This window comes from Antechinus flavipes, chromosome 3, assembly GCF_016432865.1.
Source record: "Antechinus flavipes isolate AdamAnt ecotype Samford, QLD, Australia chromosome 3, AdamAnt_v2, whole genome shotgun sequence".
Lineage (NCBI taxonomy): Eukaryota > Metazoa > Chordata > Mammalia > Dasyuromorphia > Dasyuridae > Antechinus > Antechinus flavipes.
Genome location: NC_067400.1, coordinates 304,981,502 through 304,996,349, shown reverse-complemented (window position 1 = coordinate 304,996,349; position 14,848 = coordinate 304,981,502). Strand labels below are relative to the sequence as shown.

The 14,848-nt window shown below is 34.9% G+C and overlaps 1 protein-coding gene across 4 annotated transcripts in view; it reads right to left on the bottom strand.

Annotated features, from left to right (window-relative positions):
- Nucleotides 1-14,848, bottom strand: part of LOC127554053 (OX-2 membrane glycoprotein-like) — a 71,728-nt gene that overhangs the window by 44,192 nt on the left and 12,688 nt on the right. Inside the window, exons 5-6 of one of the 4 annotated variants that reach the window (XM_051985277.1) lie at nucleotides 14,430-14,544; nucleotides 1,543-2,529 (exon numbers count right to left, since the gene is read on the bottom strand). The exons of the other annotated variants lie outside the window; for them this stretch is intronic. Coding sequence (XP_051841237.1) covers nucleotides 2,518-2,529; nucleotides 14,430-14,544 — 127 coding nt within the window. The 3' untranslated portion in view covers nucleotides 1,543-2,517. Of the gene's footprint in view, nucleotides 1-1,542; nucleotides 2,530-14,429; nucleotides 14,545-14,848 lie in introns of those variants that run through there. 4 annotated transcript variants of the gene reach the window in all.

Below are 14,848 nucleotides of genomic sequence, written 5' to 3'. Positions count from 1 at the left end.
GCTTGGGTTGTTCCAGCTATAGAATAGGGGCAAAAAAATTAAGACGCTTATCTTAACAAGGAGGATGTAAAAATTGGGGATCCCTGTGCAGGCCACTAAATGTTGAGGGATGAGACACCCTAACAACATTTGGGTGTCCCCAGGTTGATGTGCCAGGTATTGCAAAAGAATTTGCACACCCAGTCCCCAAGTTAAATTGGCAAAAAGGGTTTGACACTGAGAATTCAGGAGGCCAGATGCCAGATTGGAAACAGAAAAGAAGAGAGACAGAGAACAGCTTTTTCCAGTCCCCATGACCCAGGGCTAAGGAGTCTTATCATTGACATGTTGATTCCATGACCCGAAGCTAGGTAAAAATCTCCAGATGAATTAAGGATGGTCTCAGATAAATTGTGGTATATGAATGTTATGGAATATTATTGTTCTGTAAGGAATGACCAGCAGGATGAATACAGAGAGGCTTGGAGAGACTTACATGAACTGATGCTGAGTGAAATGAGCAGAACCAGGAGATCATTATATACCTCAACAATGATACTGTTTGAGGATGTATTCTGATGGAAGTGGACCTCTTCGATAAAGAGAGCCTTAATTGATCAAAGATGGACAGAAGCAGCTACACCCAGAGAAAGAACACTGGAAATGAATATAAACTGCTTGCATTTATGTTTTTTCTCCGGGTTATTTATACCTTCTGAATCCAATTCTCCCTGTGCAACAAGAAAACTGTTTGGTTCTGCACACATATATTGTATCTAGGATATACTGCAACCCATTCAACATGTAAAGGACTCTTTCCATCTCGGGGAAGGGGTGGAGGGAGGGAGGGGTAAAATCGGAACAGAAATGAATGCAAGGGATAATGCTGTAAAAATTACCCTGGCATGCGTTCTATCAATAAAAAATTATTAAAAAAAAAAAAAAGAAGGATGGTCTCAGAAATTTGTTTATCACTGACCAGATCATCAGCCAGCAATGAACTGAGAGGTACTGGGCATAGGACTTTTCCTGAGGCCAGAAGCTATTTGGCAAAGGAGTGGTCAGAATCAGATACATTGAGAGTTTCCTAAAGCAGACTCCAAAGCCAGAAGATTTAGGATTTCCTGACCCACTACCAGGACAGAAGGCTCCCCTAAAAGATCAGGGAACCAAAGAATCCTATTATGTCAGTGGTATAGAGAGGTCCTTGACTTCAACTTAGGTTCCTGAATTTCTGAAACTGAATGGTTCTATTCCTTCATGACTGAAGCTGTGATCTTTATCAAGGATCTTGTTATTCAATCATTTCATTCATGTCTGACTCTGGCAAAGATACTGAAGTGGCCTATCATTTCCTTCTGTAGGTCATTTTACATAGAAATAAACTGAGAAAAATAGTGATAAGTGATTTGCTCAAAATCACATAGTTACTAAATGTCTGAGGGCAGATTTCAATTCAGGTATTCCTGACTCCAGGCCCTGCATTGCACCATCCAGTTGTCTTATTGGTGATCTTAAATTCTTCTACAAATGTAATGCTGGAGAAACTGAGCAAGACAGAAATTAGAGAACAATTTAATAGTTTATTAAATGGAGAGATTTACTGGGACCAAATGATCCATGTTTGGTCTCAGGGCTTAGCGAGACTAACACTATGATCTCAAAAAATCCAGCCCTGAATATCAGATAACAAGGTTCTTTTATAAGGTAACACGAAAAATGATATAATGGGGGAGGTACCTGGATGGGGATGACTTAATGGGGGGAGGCACCTAGGATGACATCATGGGAGGTACTGGAGAGGCTCCTGATATTCTAATGTCGTCTAAAATGGATTTTATCTCATTAAGAGGGAATAAGTATAGTCTAAGATATAAGATCTTTATTCTATGAAACATTAAGAGGGAATGGTTATAACCTGAGGCAGAGTAACTAAATAGGACAATTAGGGAAACTGGGTCAGGACATTAAAAGAGAACTGTGGTACAACACTAAGTACATTGCCTTTTAGTTTCAATATACTTAGGGACATTTTATCTTAATATTTCCTGCTGTAGTTGTTTGGACTTCTAAATTTGTCATTTTTTTTTCCTGCTATGAGAGCTATAGTGCTTAAATTATTTCAGAATATCTTATTTTCAAGGTCAGTAGCTCTGATTTACTTATAACTAAAGTGTTTTTTCAATGTTGATAATTTTTTTTGATCATTTTAAAAATGTTCTTTCATTTTTCTATTTTTTAATTCCAAATGCTATTTTCTTTTTTCAGAACATCCTTTTGGAGAGATATTCTATCATGTGTACTATAATTTCCAATTCTTGCTTATCTTACTGGTTTGGTTCTAAATTTCTTATTCTTACATTTTCTTTCTGTTATTCCATGATTTCTTGGACTCCATTAGAATTTATTATCATTCTTTCCTTTTTATATTTCTTCTTTTTTTGACACACTTTTCATCACTGCAAAAGAATTTCATTTTGTTGTTTCCTTTTCTAGGTAATTTATTCATTTTTCTTCTTTTCTTATAAGTTTCATTATTCATATTTTTGACTGAAAAGAAAACAAAAACAAATATTAATATATGGTGTTGATCAATTACAATTTAGTTTAAAAAAACAACTATTTTATATTTAATTTTTAAAGAATTTCTCAAATTGGCCATTGATTTGCTTCTTTGCTAGATATCTTTTTCATTTTAAATTTTAAAACAATCATTTAATACATGGTAAAATGACTTCAACCCCTTCCTTGCACTTACCTTTTTTTTAGTTACTAAACTGTGGACTTTTACTGTAAGGTGAATAAGATATTGCTCTAATGAGCTCCATTTTAATTTTTCTTATTTCATTTTGAGATGATATTTAACTAGCACATTTTATCATAACAGATATTTAATTTAATTATTTCTTTCCTGGGACATCAATTCATTGATTTACCTTTTGATATAAAAGAATTTCATCTCTGTTTTTAAAAAATCCATCAATCATCCCCCTCTCCCCAATCAAAGAAGTTACTACAAAAATACAATAAAACATTTGTGTTTGTTCTAAAGGAATTATAGAATAAAAATATTCATTTAAAAATGGATAACAATACCAGGTTTTAGTCTCCCAAGATCAGAACTGAGCTGGCTTATTAGAACAGCAGTGTAATTCTGTGCTAATAGCAACACCAAGAAACTTAATTGGAAAATATTGGTAAGCTTTCAAGCCAAGTTAAACTATCTTGAATTGGTGATTAAATGTCATGTTTAGCATAGTGTCCAGAACCTCAAATAAGGTAAAAAAAAAAAAAAGGCACAATGATGGGGAAGAATGTATAAGCAAAGTTAAATGTTCAAGCCAAGCATGAGAAAATAGATATAAAAGAAGCTAACAATATGCTATACAGACAATGCAGGCATGTTCATACAATAGCATGATTGGAAGGTGATATAAAGGTCTAGAATGAGTTAACAGCTCCATAGCTCCATTTGAAGCAACCTTCTTGCTATGAACAGAAAAGAATTAGTAGTCATAGATGGTAAAGGGTAGTATCATAAGCGAATTAACTATCAGATCTTTGAAGAAGGGAAAAAATTATGACCAAAGAAGAACTAAAGAACATTACAAAAGATAAAATGGACTTTGATTACATTAAATTAAAAAAGGTTTTATACAAATAAAACCAACAGAAACAAGTTTTAAAGGGAATTACAAAACTGGGAAAAAATTTTTATACCCAGTGTTTCTGATAAAGATCTCATTTGGAGGGATGGAATCAAGATGGTGGAGAGTAGACATGTTTCTATCTGAGCTCTTCCTAGTGTCCCTCAGATCAATACCAGATTAAGCCTTTGAAATGGTTTTGGAGTGACAGAACCCACAAATGTTTGGAATACAACAAATTTCCAGAAGAAGATACTTTGGAAGAACCTCAGAAAATAGCTGTTTCAATTGGGCAGGGAAAAAGACTGCTGAGCCCAGATCTCAGTGCAAGGAGCTCAGGGGAGGGAGTTAGGCTTGGAAGCCAGGGCATTGCAGTGTCTGCACAACAGGAAATCTAATTTTTAGACTCTTAGGCTATTCTGTCCTTGTTACAAGCTAATAGGTTAGCAGATATGCTGTGAGACACACAAAGCACATACAAAATGCAAATTGTGAGTCTCTGAACACCAGAAAAACAAGAACTGGACAAGCTTACTCAGCACCAGAAGTCAGTCAGCAGCACTGGCCCCAGAGCAAACTAAAGCATTTGTCACCCCTTTGCCTTAAAAGAAGACCTCAATCTTAAAAAAAAAAAAAAAAAAAAGAGCAAAAAGGCAAAAAAAACCTCTGATTCTAGATAGCTTCTATGGAGAAAGAGAAAAACATTCCTCAAACCCCGAGAATCCTAAAGGCAAATCAGCTCCAGATGAAGCCCCTAAGGTTGATATGAATTGGTCCCCATTTCACAACATTCTCTTGAAAGAATTCAAAAAGAATCTTAAAAGATAGAAAAAAAATAGGAAAGGGAAATGAGATCTTTGCAAGAAAAGGAAAAACAGACACTTTTTTTAAAAAAATAAAGCTTTTTATTTTCAAAACATATGCATGGATAATTTGACAACATTGACCCTTGCAAAGCCTTGTGTTTCAGATTTTCTCTTCTTTCTTCCCACCCTCTTCTCTAGATGACAAGCAATCCAATATATGTTAAACATATTAAAATATATGTTAAATCCAATATGTATAAATATATTTATATAATTCTCTTGCTACACAAGGAAAATCAGATCAAAAAAAGAAAGTGAATGAGTAAAAAAACAAAATGCAAATGAACAACAACAAAAAAAGTGAGAATGTTATGTTGTAATTCACATTCAGTTCTTACTGTCCTCTCTCTGAGTGTAGATGTCTCTTTTCATCGCAAGATCATTGGATCTGGCATCAATCATCCCACTGTTGGAAAGAGTCATGTTCATTAAAATTGATCATCGCATAATATTGATGTTGCCATAAACAGTGATCTCTTGGTTCTGCTCATTTCACTTAGCATCAGTTCATGTAAGTCTCTCCAGGCCTCTCAAAAATCATTCTCCTGATCATTTCTTATAGAACAATAATATTCCATGCCATTCATATAATTTATTCAGCCATTCTCCAACTGATAGAAATTCCCTCAATTTCCAGTTTTGCAATTACCACTATGAACAGGGCTGCCACAAATGTTTTTATATATGTGGGTCCCTTTCCTTTAAGATCTCTTTGGGATATAGGCCCAATAGAAAAACTGCTGGGTCAAAGAGAAAAACAGAAATTATCTAAAGAAAACTTCTTAAAAATAGATTTGATGAAATAGGAAAACCATATAACTCTTTACCAAATAGATATGAAAAAGAAATCAATTTATTGAAAAACACTATCTGTGAAATGGAAAAAAAATGCAATGAACAAAACACCTCATTTAAAAGTTTAATTGGCCAAATGCAAAAGGAAATAAAAAAGCTGACTGAAGAAAATAATTCACTAATAATTAGAATTGAACCAATGAAAATCCAATGAGACTTCCAGAATCAGTTAAACAAAACAAAGATAAATGAAAAAAAAATAGAAGAAAATGTAAAATACCTCATTAGAAAAACAACTGACCTGGAAAATAGGTCTAGGAAAGATGATCTTAGAATTATTGAACTTTTTGAAAACCATGATAAAAAAAAAGCCTAGTCATCTTTTAGGAAATCAATCATCAAGGAAAAATGCCTAGATATCCTAGAACCAGAGGAGAAAATGACAATAATGAGACAACATCCCAAAATTTGTAAGACGCAAACAAAGCAGTTATTAGGAAAAAAATTTATATCTCTAGATGATTGCTTGCATAAAATAGAGAAAGAGAAAAATCAATGAATTGGGTTTGCAACTGAAAATTAAAAACCCCCAATTAAATAAAAAATTGAAATTCTCAAAATAAAAGATCAATAACATTGAAAGCAAGAAAACTATTGAATTAAAAAATAAAACTAAGAGTTGGTTTTATGAAAAAAAATGAACTGAATAGATAAGCCTACAGTTAATTCGATTAGAAAAAGGAAAAAAGAAAATTAAATTGTTAGTCTCAAAAATGAAAAAGAAGAACTTTCCATCAATGAAGAGGAAATTAGAGCAATTATTAGGAGTTATTTTGCCCAAGTATATGTCAATAAATTTTATAATCTAAGTGAAATGGAGGAATAACTATAAAAATATAAATTATTTAAATAGTCCAATTTTAAAAAAAGAAATAGAATAAGCTATTTAGTAACTCCCTAAAAACCATGTCTGGGACCAGATGGATTTATATGTTTAATTTCGGTACTATAAAAACTATTTGAAAAAATAGGGAAAAAAGGAGTTATACTAAATTCCTTTTATGACACAGATATGGTGCTGATATCTAAACCAGGTAGAATAAAAACACAGAAAGAAAACTATAGATCATTTCCCTAATGAATATTGATATAAAAATCTTAAAATATTAGCAAAGAGATTACAGAAAGTCATCTCCAGGATAATACACCACCACAAAGTAGGATTTATGCCAGGAATGCAAGACTGGTTCAATATTAGGAAAACTATTAACATAATCAGCTATATGAATAACCAAACTAACAAAAAAAAATGTGATTATCTCAATAGATGTAGAAAAAGCATTTGATAAAAATCCAACACCATTCCTATTAAAAATACTAGAGTATAAGAATAAATGGAGTTTTTCTCAAAATGATCAGTAGCATCTATTTAAAATCACCAGCAAACATCATATGTAATGGGGATAAACTAAAACCATTCCCAATAAGATAAGGAGTGAAACAAGGTTGTCCACTGTCACCATTAGTATTCACTATTGTTTTAGAAATATTAGCTTTGGCAACAAGAGAAGAAAAAGAGATTAAGGAAATTTGAGTAGGTAATGAGAAAACCAAATTATCACTCTTTGCAAATGATATAATGTTATACTTAGAGAACCCTAGAGAATCAACTAAAAAACTAGTAGGAATAATTCATAACTTTAGCAAAGTTGAAGGAGGCAAAATAAATCCACATAAGTCAATCAACATTTTTATATATTACCAACAAAGTCCAGCAGCAAAAGATACAAAGAGAAATTCCATTTAAAATAACTGTGGATAATATAAAATATTTGGGGGTCTATCTGCCAAGGCAAAGTCAGGAACTATATGAACACAATGACAAAATACTTTCCACACAAACAAAATCAGATCTAATCAATTGGAAAAATATCAAGTGCTCATAGATAGGCTGAGCGAATATAATAAAAATGATAATACTATCTAAATTAATCTACTTATTCAGTGCCATACCAATCAAACTCCTAAGAAAATGTTATACAGATCTAGAAAAAACAATAACAAGCTTCATCTGAAGAACAAAAAGTCAAGAATTTCAAGGGAATTAATGAAAAATGCAAATTAAAGTGGCCTAGCTGTGTCAGACATAAAACTATATTATAAAACAGCTGTTATCAAAACCATTTGTACTGGCCAAGAAATAGAGTAGTCTGTCAGTGAAATAGGTTAGGTTCATGGCACAAAAAAAGTCAATGACTATAATAATCTAGTGTTTGACAAACCAAAGACCCCAGCTGATGCTACACCCAGAGAGCCTTTAGAGGTTCAATATCCAGACATGACCAATCAGCCAGGAAACAACCTGATGGGAGAAAGGGATTACAATTGGGGAGAATAGAATTGTATGCAGCTGGGACAACTGAGATGCCCCCTAGAGAGGTGAAATCTCTTCCTCTCCAGCCTATGGATCCCTTGCCTCTAGGCACAGTAGGCTTAAACATTTCACCTCCTGAAAGTACTTACAAAACAGTGTCCATCTATACACTGATGTGGGAAACTGAGGAACATGTAGATAATATCCCAGTCACTAATATAGTAGACAATGTGTGACTTATGAACCAGGAGAAATAATAGCATCAGGTTTACTGATAGGCAATCTGGTGATAGTTTAGATTCCAACTCCAAGCAACACAATGCAGGAATATTATAAACAGCAGCTGTGACAGCTGATCGTCCTATGCTCACTGTCTATATAAATGGATACTATTAGAAGGATTGGTAGACAGAGGTGCAGATCATATAGTCATTAGAGGTGCCAATTGGCCCAGTCACTGACCAAAGATTAAGGCAGACACCTACATGTCTGATGTAGGAGGATCAATAGCAACTGAAGTTAGTGCTACCCCTTTGAGATGGACTTTTGAAGGCAAAACAGGAGTTTTTATTCCTTTTATAGTTGAAAAAATCCCCATTAATCTGTGGGGAAGAGACATTTACAACAATTAGGATTACAAATGAGTACTTTAGTATTTTAGACAGGGCTGCTTTTGACAGCCTGCCAACACTCTCACCTATTCCTATTCAGTGGAAAACTGATACACCAGTGTGGATAGAACGGTGGCCCTTAGCCAAAGACAAAATTCAGGCCTTATTAGATATAGTACAGGAGCAACTTGACCAAGGGCATTCACAACCTTCCCTAAATCCTTGGAATTTCCCTGTATTTGTTGTAAGAAAGAAATCTGGAAAATGGAGGATGTTGACTGATTTAAGAAAAGTAAATGAATAGATGGAAACTATGGGAAATCTTCAGCCTGGACTTTCATCTCCTACTCAGTTGCCTAGAGAATGGCCTTTTTGGGACATAGACATTAAGGTTTGTTTCTATTCTATCCCTTTAAATAAGGAGGATATGAAAAGATTTGCCTTTTCAGTGCTCAGTGTTAATTTAGCTGAGCCTTCTAAAAGATATGAATGGACAGTTTTGCCACAGGAAATGAAAAACAGCCCTACTATGTGTCAAATGTATGTTGCTGCTGCTCTTACTCCAGTAAGAAAAGTATTTCCAAAAGTAATGTTATTACATTACATGGATTATATATTGGGATATACAAATGTTAGAAGCATGTCTTCAAAAGACCATAGCAATCCTAAGGAACTACAAATTGCACATAGCTTCAGAAAAAATTCAAAGACATGCTGCCTTTTCAATATTTAGGATATGAAGTATACCTTAAGGTGCTTATAGAACAGAAACTTTCATTAAGAACAGAGAAGCTAAACACCTTAAATGATTTCAAGAAATTGATAGGAGACATCTAATGGATGCGTCCAGTGTTAGGCTTGACTACCTATCAATTGCAACCATTGTATGACATTTTAAGGGGAGACAGTGCTTTAAACTCACCATGTCAGCTTACAAAAGAAACTCAAGAAGCTTTGATAGAAGTTGAACTGGCTTTATCCAATTTGGTTGAAAGAGTCACTCAAAAACCCTTGGAAATATCAGTTTTTACTACACAAGAGATACCCACAGCAGTCCTTCATCAAGGAGACAGTGTGATAGAGTGGGTGAACCTCCTGGCACAACCAGAACAAAGCCTTACTCCTTACCCAGTGCTTGTGGCTAGAATTTTATCAAAGGCCATTAAGTGAGCAGTGCAATTGTCTGGCATAAGACCTGACAAGATATACACCTTTTATACTAATGCACAAATTAATGTGTGCTGTGAAACCATCCCAGAGTGGCAAATTTTATTAGCCATGGCTCCAAATTTTACACATGGGTCTCCATTAAAGATAACCAGACTGTTACATAATTGGCAATGGATTCTTGAAGAAAAAGTTTCTAAAGTTTCTCTTAAAGGACCAACTATCTTTACAGATGCATCCAAACATAACATTTGTGCTGTGTACTCTTGTGACTTAACTATAACGAGAGTAGTCAGAACTCCTTTTCAGTCCACTCAGCAGAATGAATTGTATGCAATCATTTTAGCTCTTACTTATTATCCAGGAGATATAAATATAATATCTGATTTGGCCTATTCAACAGATGTGGTACAAAGAATTGCCTCAGCCCAAATAAAATTTATAGCTTCCATTATATATCAGCTCTTTAAGGAACTTCAAGAGCAAGTGAGAAAGCATCCAGGTAAGATTTATATCTTACATGTTCACTCTCAAAATGGACTTCCAGGTCCTATTTTTGATGGTAATTCAAAGTCAAATAGTCTTCTAACCATGTTGGTCAATACTCCTTTATTTTAAGAAGCCTAAGAATCTCATTCTAAATATCATCAGGTTCCACAAGCTTCACATTTACAATTTGGAATAACAAGAGAAGAAGGTAGGAACATAGTAAAAGCCTGTACAGCTTGCCTTCCTTTCCATGCTCCTACACTGCCTTCAGGAAAGAACCCTCATGATTTGAGATCCAATGAAATTTGGCAGATGGATTTAACTCATTACAAATATTTTGGTTGTCTGTCTTTTATTCATGTTGTGGTAAACACCTTTTCAGGATTCACTTTCACAATACCAGCAGCAAAAGAGAGAGCCCAAGTGGTCACTGAATTCCTCATACAAACATTTGCAATTATGGGTATGTCACAAGCAATAAAAACAGACAATGGACCTGCATATACTTCTTCTTTTTTTTTTTTTTAGAATCTAAAAATGTTTCTTTTTTTTCTTTTTTCTTTTCTTTTCTTTTTTAAATAATAACTTTATATTGACAGAATCCATGCCAGGGTAATTTTTTTACAGCATTATCCCTTGCACTCGCTTCTGTTCTGATTTTTCCCCTCCCTCCACCCCCTCCCCTAGATGGCAAGCAGTTCTATATATGTTAGATATGTTGGACCTGCATATACTTCTAAGCATTTTGCACACTTTTGTGCACAGTATAAGATTTTACACACCACTGGGATACCCTTTAATCCTCAAGGACAGGCAATAGTAGAGAGGAGAAACAGAGACATTAAGATGCTCCTCCAAAAACAAAAGAAAGGGGGAGCCACAGGTAACCTGTGCAGAACTTCTAAATTGAGATATTTATACAATTAATTTCTTGATTTTTGACAAAGATGCACTGGCTCCAGCAGTCAGGTTTTATAACCCCCCAGGAAAGGCAGTGTCCAGTGCGAGCAGCTCCACTATCTGTAGATAATCGCCAGGTGATATGGAGAGATCCAGAAAGTGATGAATGGAAGTGACTAGATAAGTTAACTGCTTGGGGGAGAGGGTTTGCTTGTATCTCTACAGATGGAGAAGGAATCAGATGGGTGCCAACGAGCCATATTCACCTTGTTCATCAGAAAGAGATGGAGCAGACCTTTGAAATGAAGGAGAAGACCCAAGAAACATCGGGTAGTTTCATTGCTGATTGTGCCCACCACTGAAAGAGCCTGGCAGTTATGGCGATTGACTCATGGACATCAACAATTGTTAATGAGACTGATGCAGGACTTGAAAACCCTCAGGAATTATTGGGTTTTCTGAAAAATGATAAGACTGTTGCAAAACTTCAAAATCTGCAGGAATCATTGAATTCCCTAACACATAAAAAGACTGTTGAAGGACTTCAAAAACTTGGGGGGATCATTGGATTCCCTGACACGTGAAGCAATGGACAATAGATTGGTTTTGGACCATCTCTTAGCTGCTGAAGAAGGCTTATGTGTGACTGTTGTTTACATATTATCCTTCCAGGATTTCTGGAAATCTTTTACAATACCACGTTGATTTACATTGTTTCTTATATCACTATTTGCATGCATAATCCATGTTTGTTATACACATTGAGCCTGCACCTGCTGTGAGGAGAGTCATCACTGCTAGCCTGTGCATATTGCTATGTACCTTGTGTAATACCTCCCATGCTGATGGGTTTGTGCATAACTGTTTCTAGTAAGACCTTTCAGCCCAGAAACCCACAAACAATATCTGGCTTAACTCCCCACTTTCCCTTTGGTGTTTTTCATCTCTCTTCCTGAGAAGTGTGTGTGTGTGTGTGTGTGTGTGTGTGTGTGTGCAATCATCTCCTTTTTAGTGCTTTCACCTCCCTTCCTGGGGGGTGGGGGGGAAGCGATCACCTTCTTTTTGGTATTTTCATCTCTTTTCCTGAGAAGTCAGGGAGAGCATGATCACCTCCTTTTGGGGGTTCTCACCTCCCTGAGAAGTCAGGGATAGCATGACCACTTGTGTTCTAAAACAAAAGAAAGTGGGAGATGTAAAGAGCTGAAACTCTGAATAGATGCATTGGAATCAGACAACGGAGCACTTAAGGCTAATTACCTATTTGACAATGATTCTATTAACATATGCTTGGAAAAATGGCCTTTGTCATTGTTCCATGCTGGCTCGAGGTTTGGTGTATACAGATGATCATAGGAAGGATTAGATGGTGGTGTGAAACAAGCCAGATTCACTTTTCGGCAGGATGAGAAAGGTTGGTGACGAGCCTGTGGCAGTTTGTCTGTCTCCTTCACTTCTCCCCCTAAAGACCAAGGACTTTTACTTATCCTGACTCTGGCTTTTCCTCAGGCCTCCAGGGAGCTAGCCCAGACTTCACACAGAATGATACATATATTTTAGACCCAGGCAATGAAGGAGTTTGCTTGCCTTGACTCTGTATCTTTATTAGAAAATGTTTGTTTTTCTTTTAGTTTTTTCCTTCAGTGGAATGTAGGATGGGAAAGAGTCAAAGTAGATATGATTAGAAAACAATTCATGTGAAATATTGGGATTATGAGTGAACTGCATTTAAAACCTGAATGAACAATATGTCATGGCAATTAAAAAAAGGTAATTAGATCATATGCAAAAGTTCTTTTCTTTCCTCTCCTCCCCTGCTCCCAACCCTTTGATAATATGGAATGCAAATAGTTGAGAGACAATGTTAGTTTGTGAGAGGTTATGATGGGGAACTGAGGCAAAATCTACTTGGCCTTTTGAGTAATAAGTAAATAACCCAGCATAAGTAGAATGATTTTCCTAGGTTTCATCAAAGAATGATTTTCCTAGGTTTCATCCAATCTCCAATTGCCTGATTTAGCCTGGTGAATTACTGGGTGAATACAAAAGAAGAGAAGTTTTTAAATATGGTTTTAACTTTAAAAAACTTTATTCTCTTAATGTCTTATTTGTAGAGTTGGTTTTAATTGCATCTTATGATTTACAAGTGTCTTACTGCATTTCAAACCTCCAGCTTGGCTTACTGGATTGATCTATGTTTTGCTTGACCTATACTGAACGTTGTTTTATGGAAGAAAAATTTGACTCCAGAGAGTAGAAATAGGATCAAGGAGTGAAAGATACAGATACACATTTATTAGAGTTGTGTATAAAGGGAAATGGGTTGGTTTCCTAAGACAATGAATTTCCTATTACAAGACACTTTCAAGTAAATTCTGGATGAATACTTATTGGAGATATTATAGCAGGAATTCAAATTTCAGGGACAGATTCATTGGAATCGCTTCTGAGATCCTTTCTAACTGGAATTCTAAGACAACACTTATTGTCCCTACTTTATAGAGTTGTTATAAGGGAATGCAGAATTACAATCTGGAGAAGATCTAATATTACTCAATTCTATCTTCCTTGAATTTTGTTGCTTCTCTTGAATAACTTCATGTTACATAATAGTTCTCAAGAATGTCATATTCCCCTTCACTTTCTGTATACTATGACTTTTTCAGTGTTTTTCTGCCTCCCAATTGCCCCATTCTTATTCTTCATATAGTAGAACTTTAACAAAGATTTGTTGAAATTAATAATTAAGAGAAAATTATATATACCAAATAATCTTCTGCATGAAATCCAGAAGCCCAAATATTCAGGCTCTCAAGAAGCTCAGTGGGGGAAATATCATTGCAAAAACCTATGTTCAAACAACATATATATAGGATAAGTGGGTGGAGGGGCAGTGTCAGAGGAAAGGTCCCAAAGATTACAGGAGAATGGCAAAGTGTCAGATGAGAATTGAAGGGAACCCAGGAGAAAGAGATGAGAAGGGAGAGAATTTCAGAAGCATCCTTCCTAAGTTGTATTTCAAATGGATGGTAATTTACCAAATGTATGGGTGACTTTCACCCTTTCATTCTGTATAATACATTTTTCTCACAAAACCTAAAATCACATTACTTTCTTTGACTTTCATATATTATATTACTGACTTACACTAAGTTGTTATTTAATTAAAACCTCAGACAAGTATTCATTGAATGAGTGAATAAATCTTTTTTCAGAATAACTGCAATTTTAACAGTGATGTTGATTAAAAAAGCAAACTCACCAATACCCATGCCTAAATAACTATAAGTAGTGCCTTAAATTTGCTTGATTAGATTGGAAATATTTTGACAGTGTAATCATATTTGTTCCATAAATATGGTCTTGGAATAGAAAGAAAATATTGTAGATACGTAAAATTTGTGAAAATGTAGAGATTTGCATTGCATGTAATTGCCATGTAATAAATTTGCCTTATTAGTTTAGATAAATCACTTATTCCTGTGTTTATTCTTTCCACTCTCAAAATCAAAATATACAAAGAATTATACCACAGTCAAGAGTATTTATAGCACAGATCAAAATTGTACACAATAAGAATATAGATCATATGATCACAAATTACCTCAACATGATTGGGAATATTTTCTTCCCAAGTGTCTGTCTCCATGGACTTCTCTTTCTTTGTCTTCTCAGAGGAAATATTTTGTGTAGAGCTGTGACTTTTTTTATTCTTTATCCTGAAACAATAAGAGAGAGCCCACTTAATTCAACATTTATAGATGTTATTTTTTCCATCAGAATCATCAGTATAGTACCTTTCTGTCCTTAATCCTGTTCACATAAAGTCCCAATACTTGACTTTAATTTCTTGATGTGAACTAAGAAAAAAATTTTCAGATGAAGTCCAGAGAGATGTAAAAAGAAAAAAATAGCAGGTGCAACAAAAAATATGGAAATGCAGAGCATGTTGTTGTTGCTTATAATTGCCATGTAATAGCTAGCTAGATTAGATTAGAGAAATCACTTATTCCTTGATGTGTC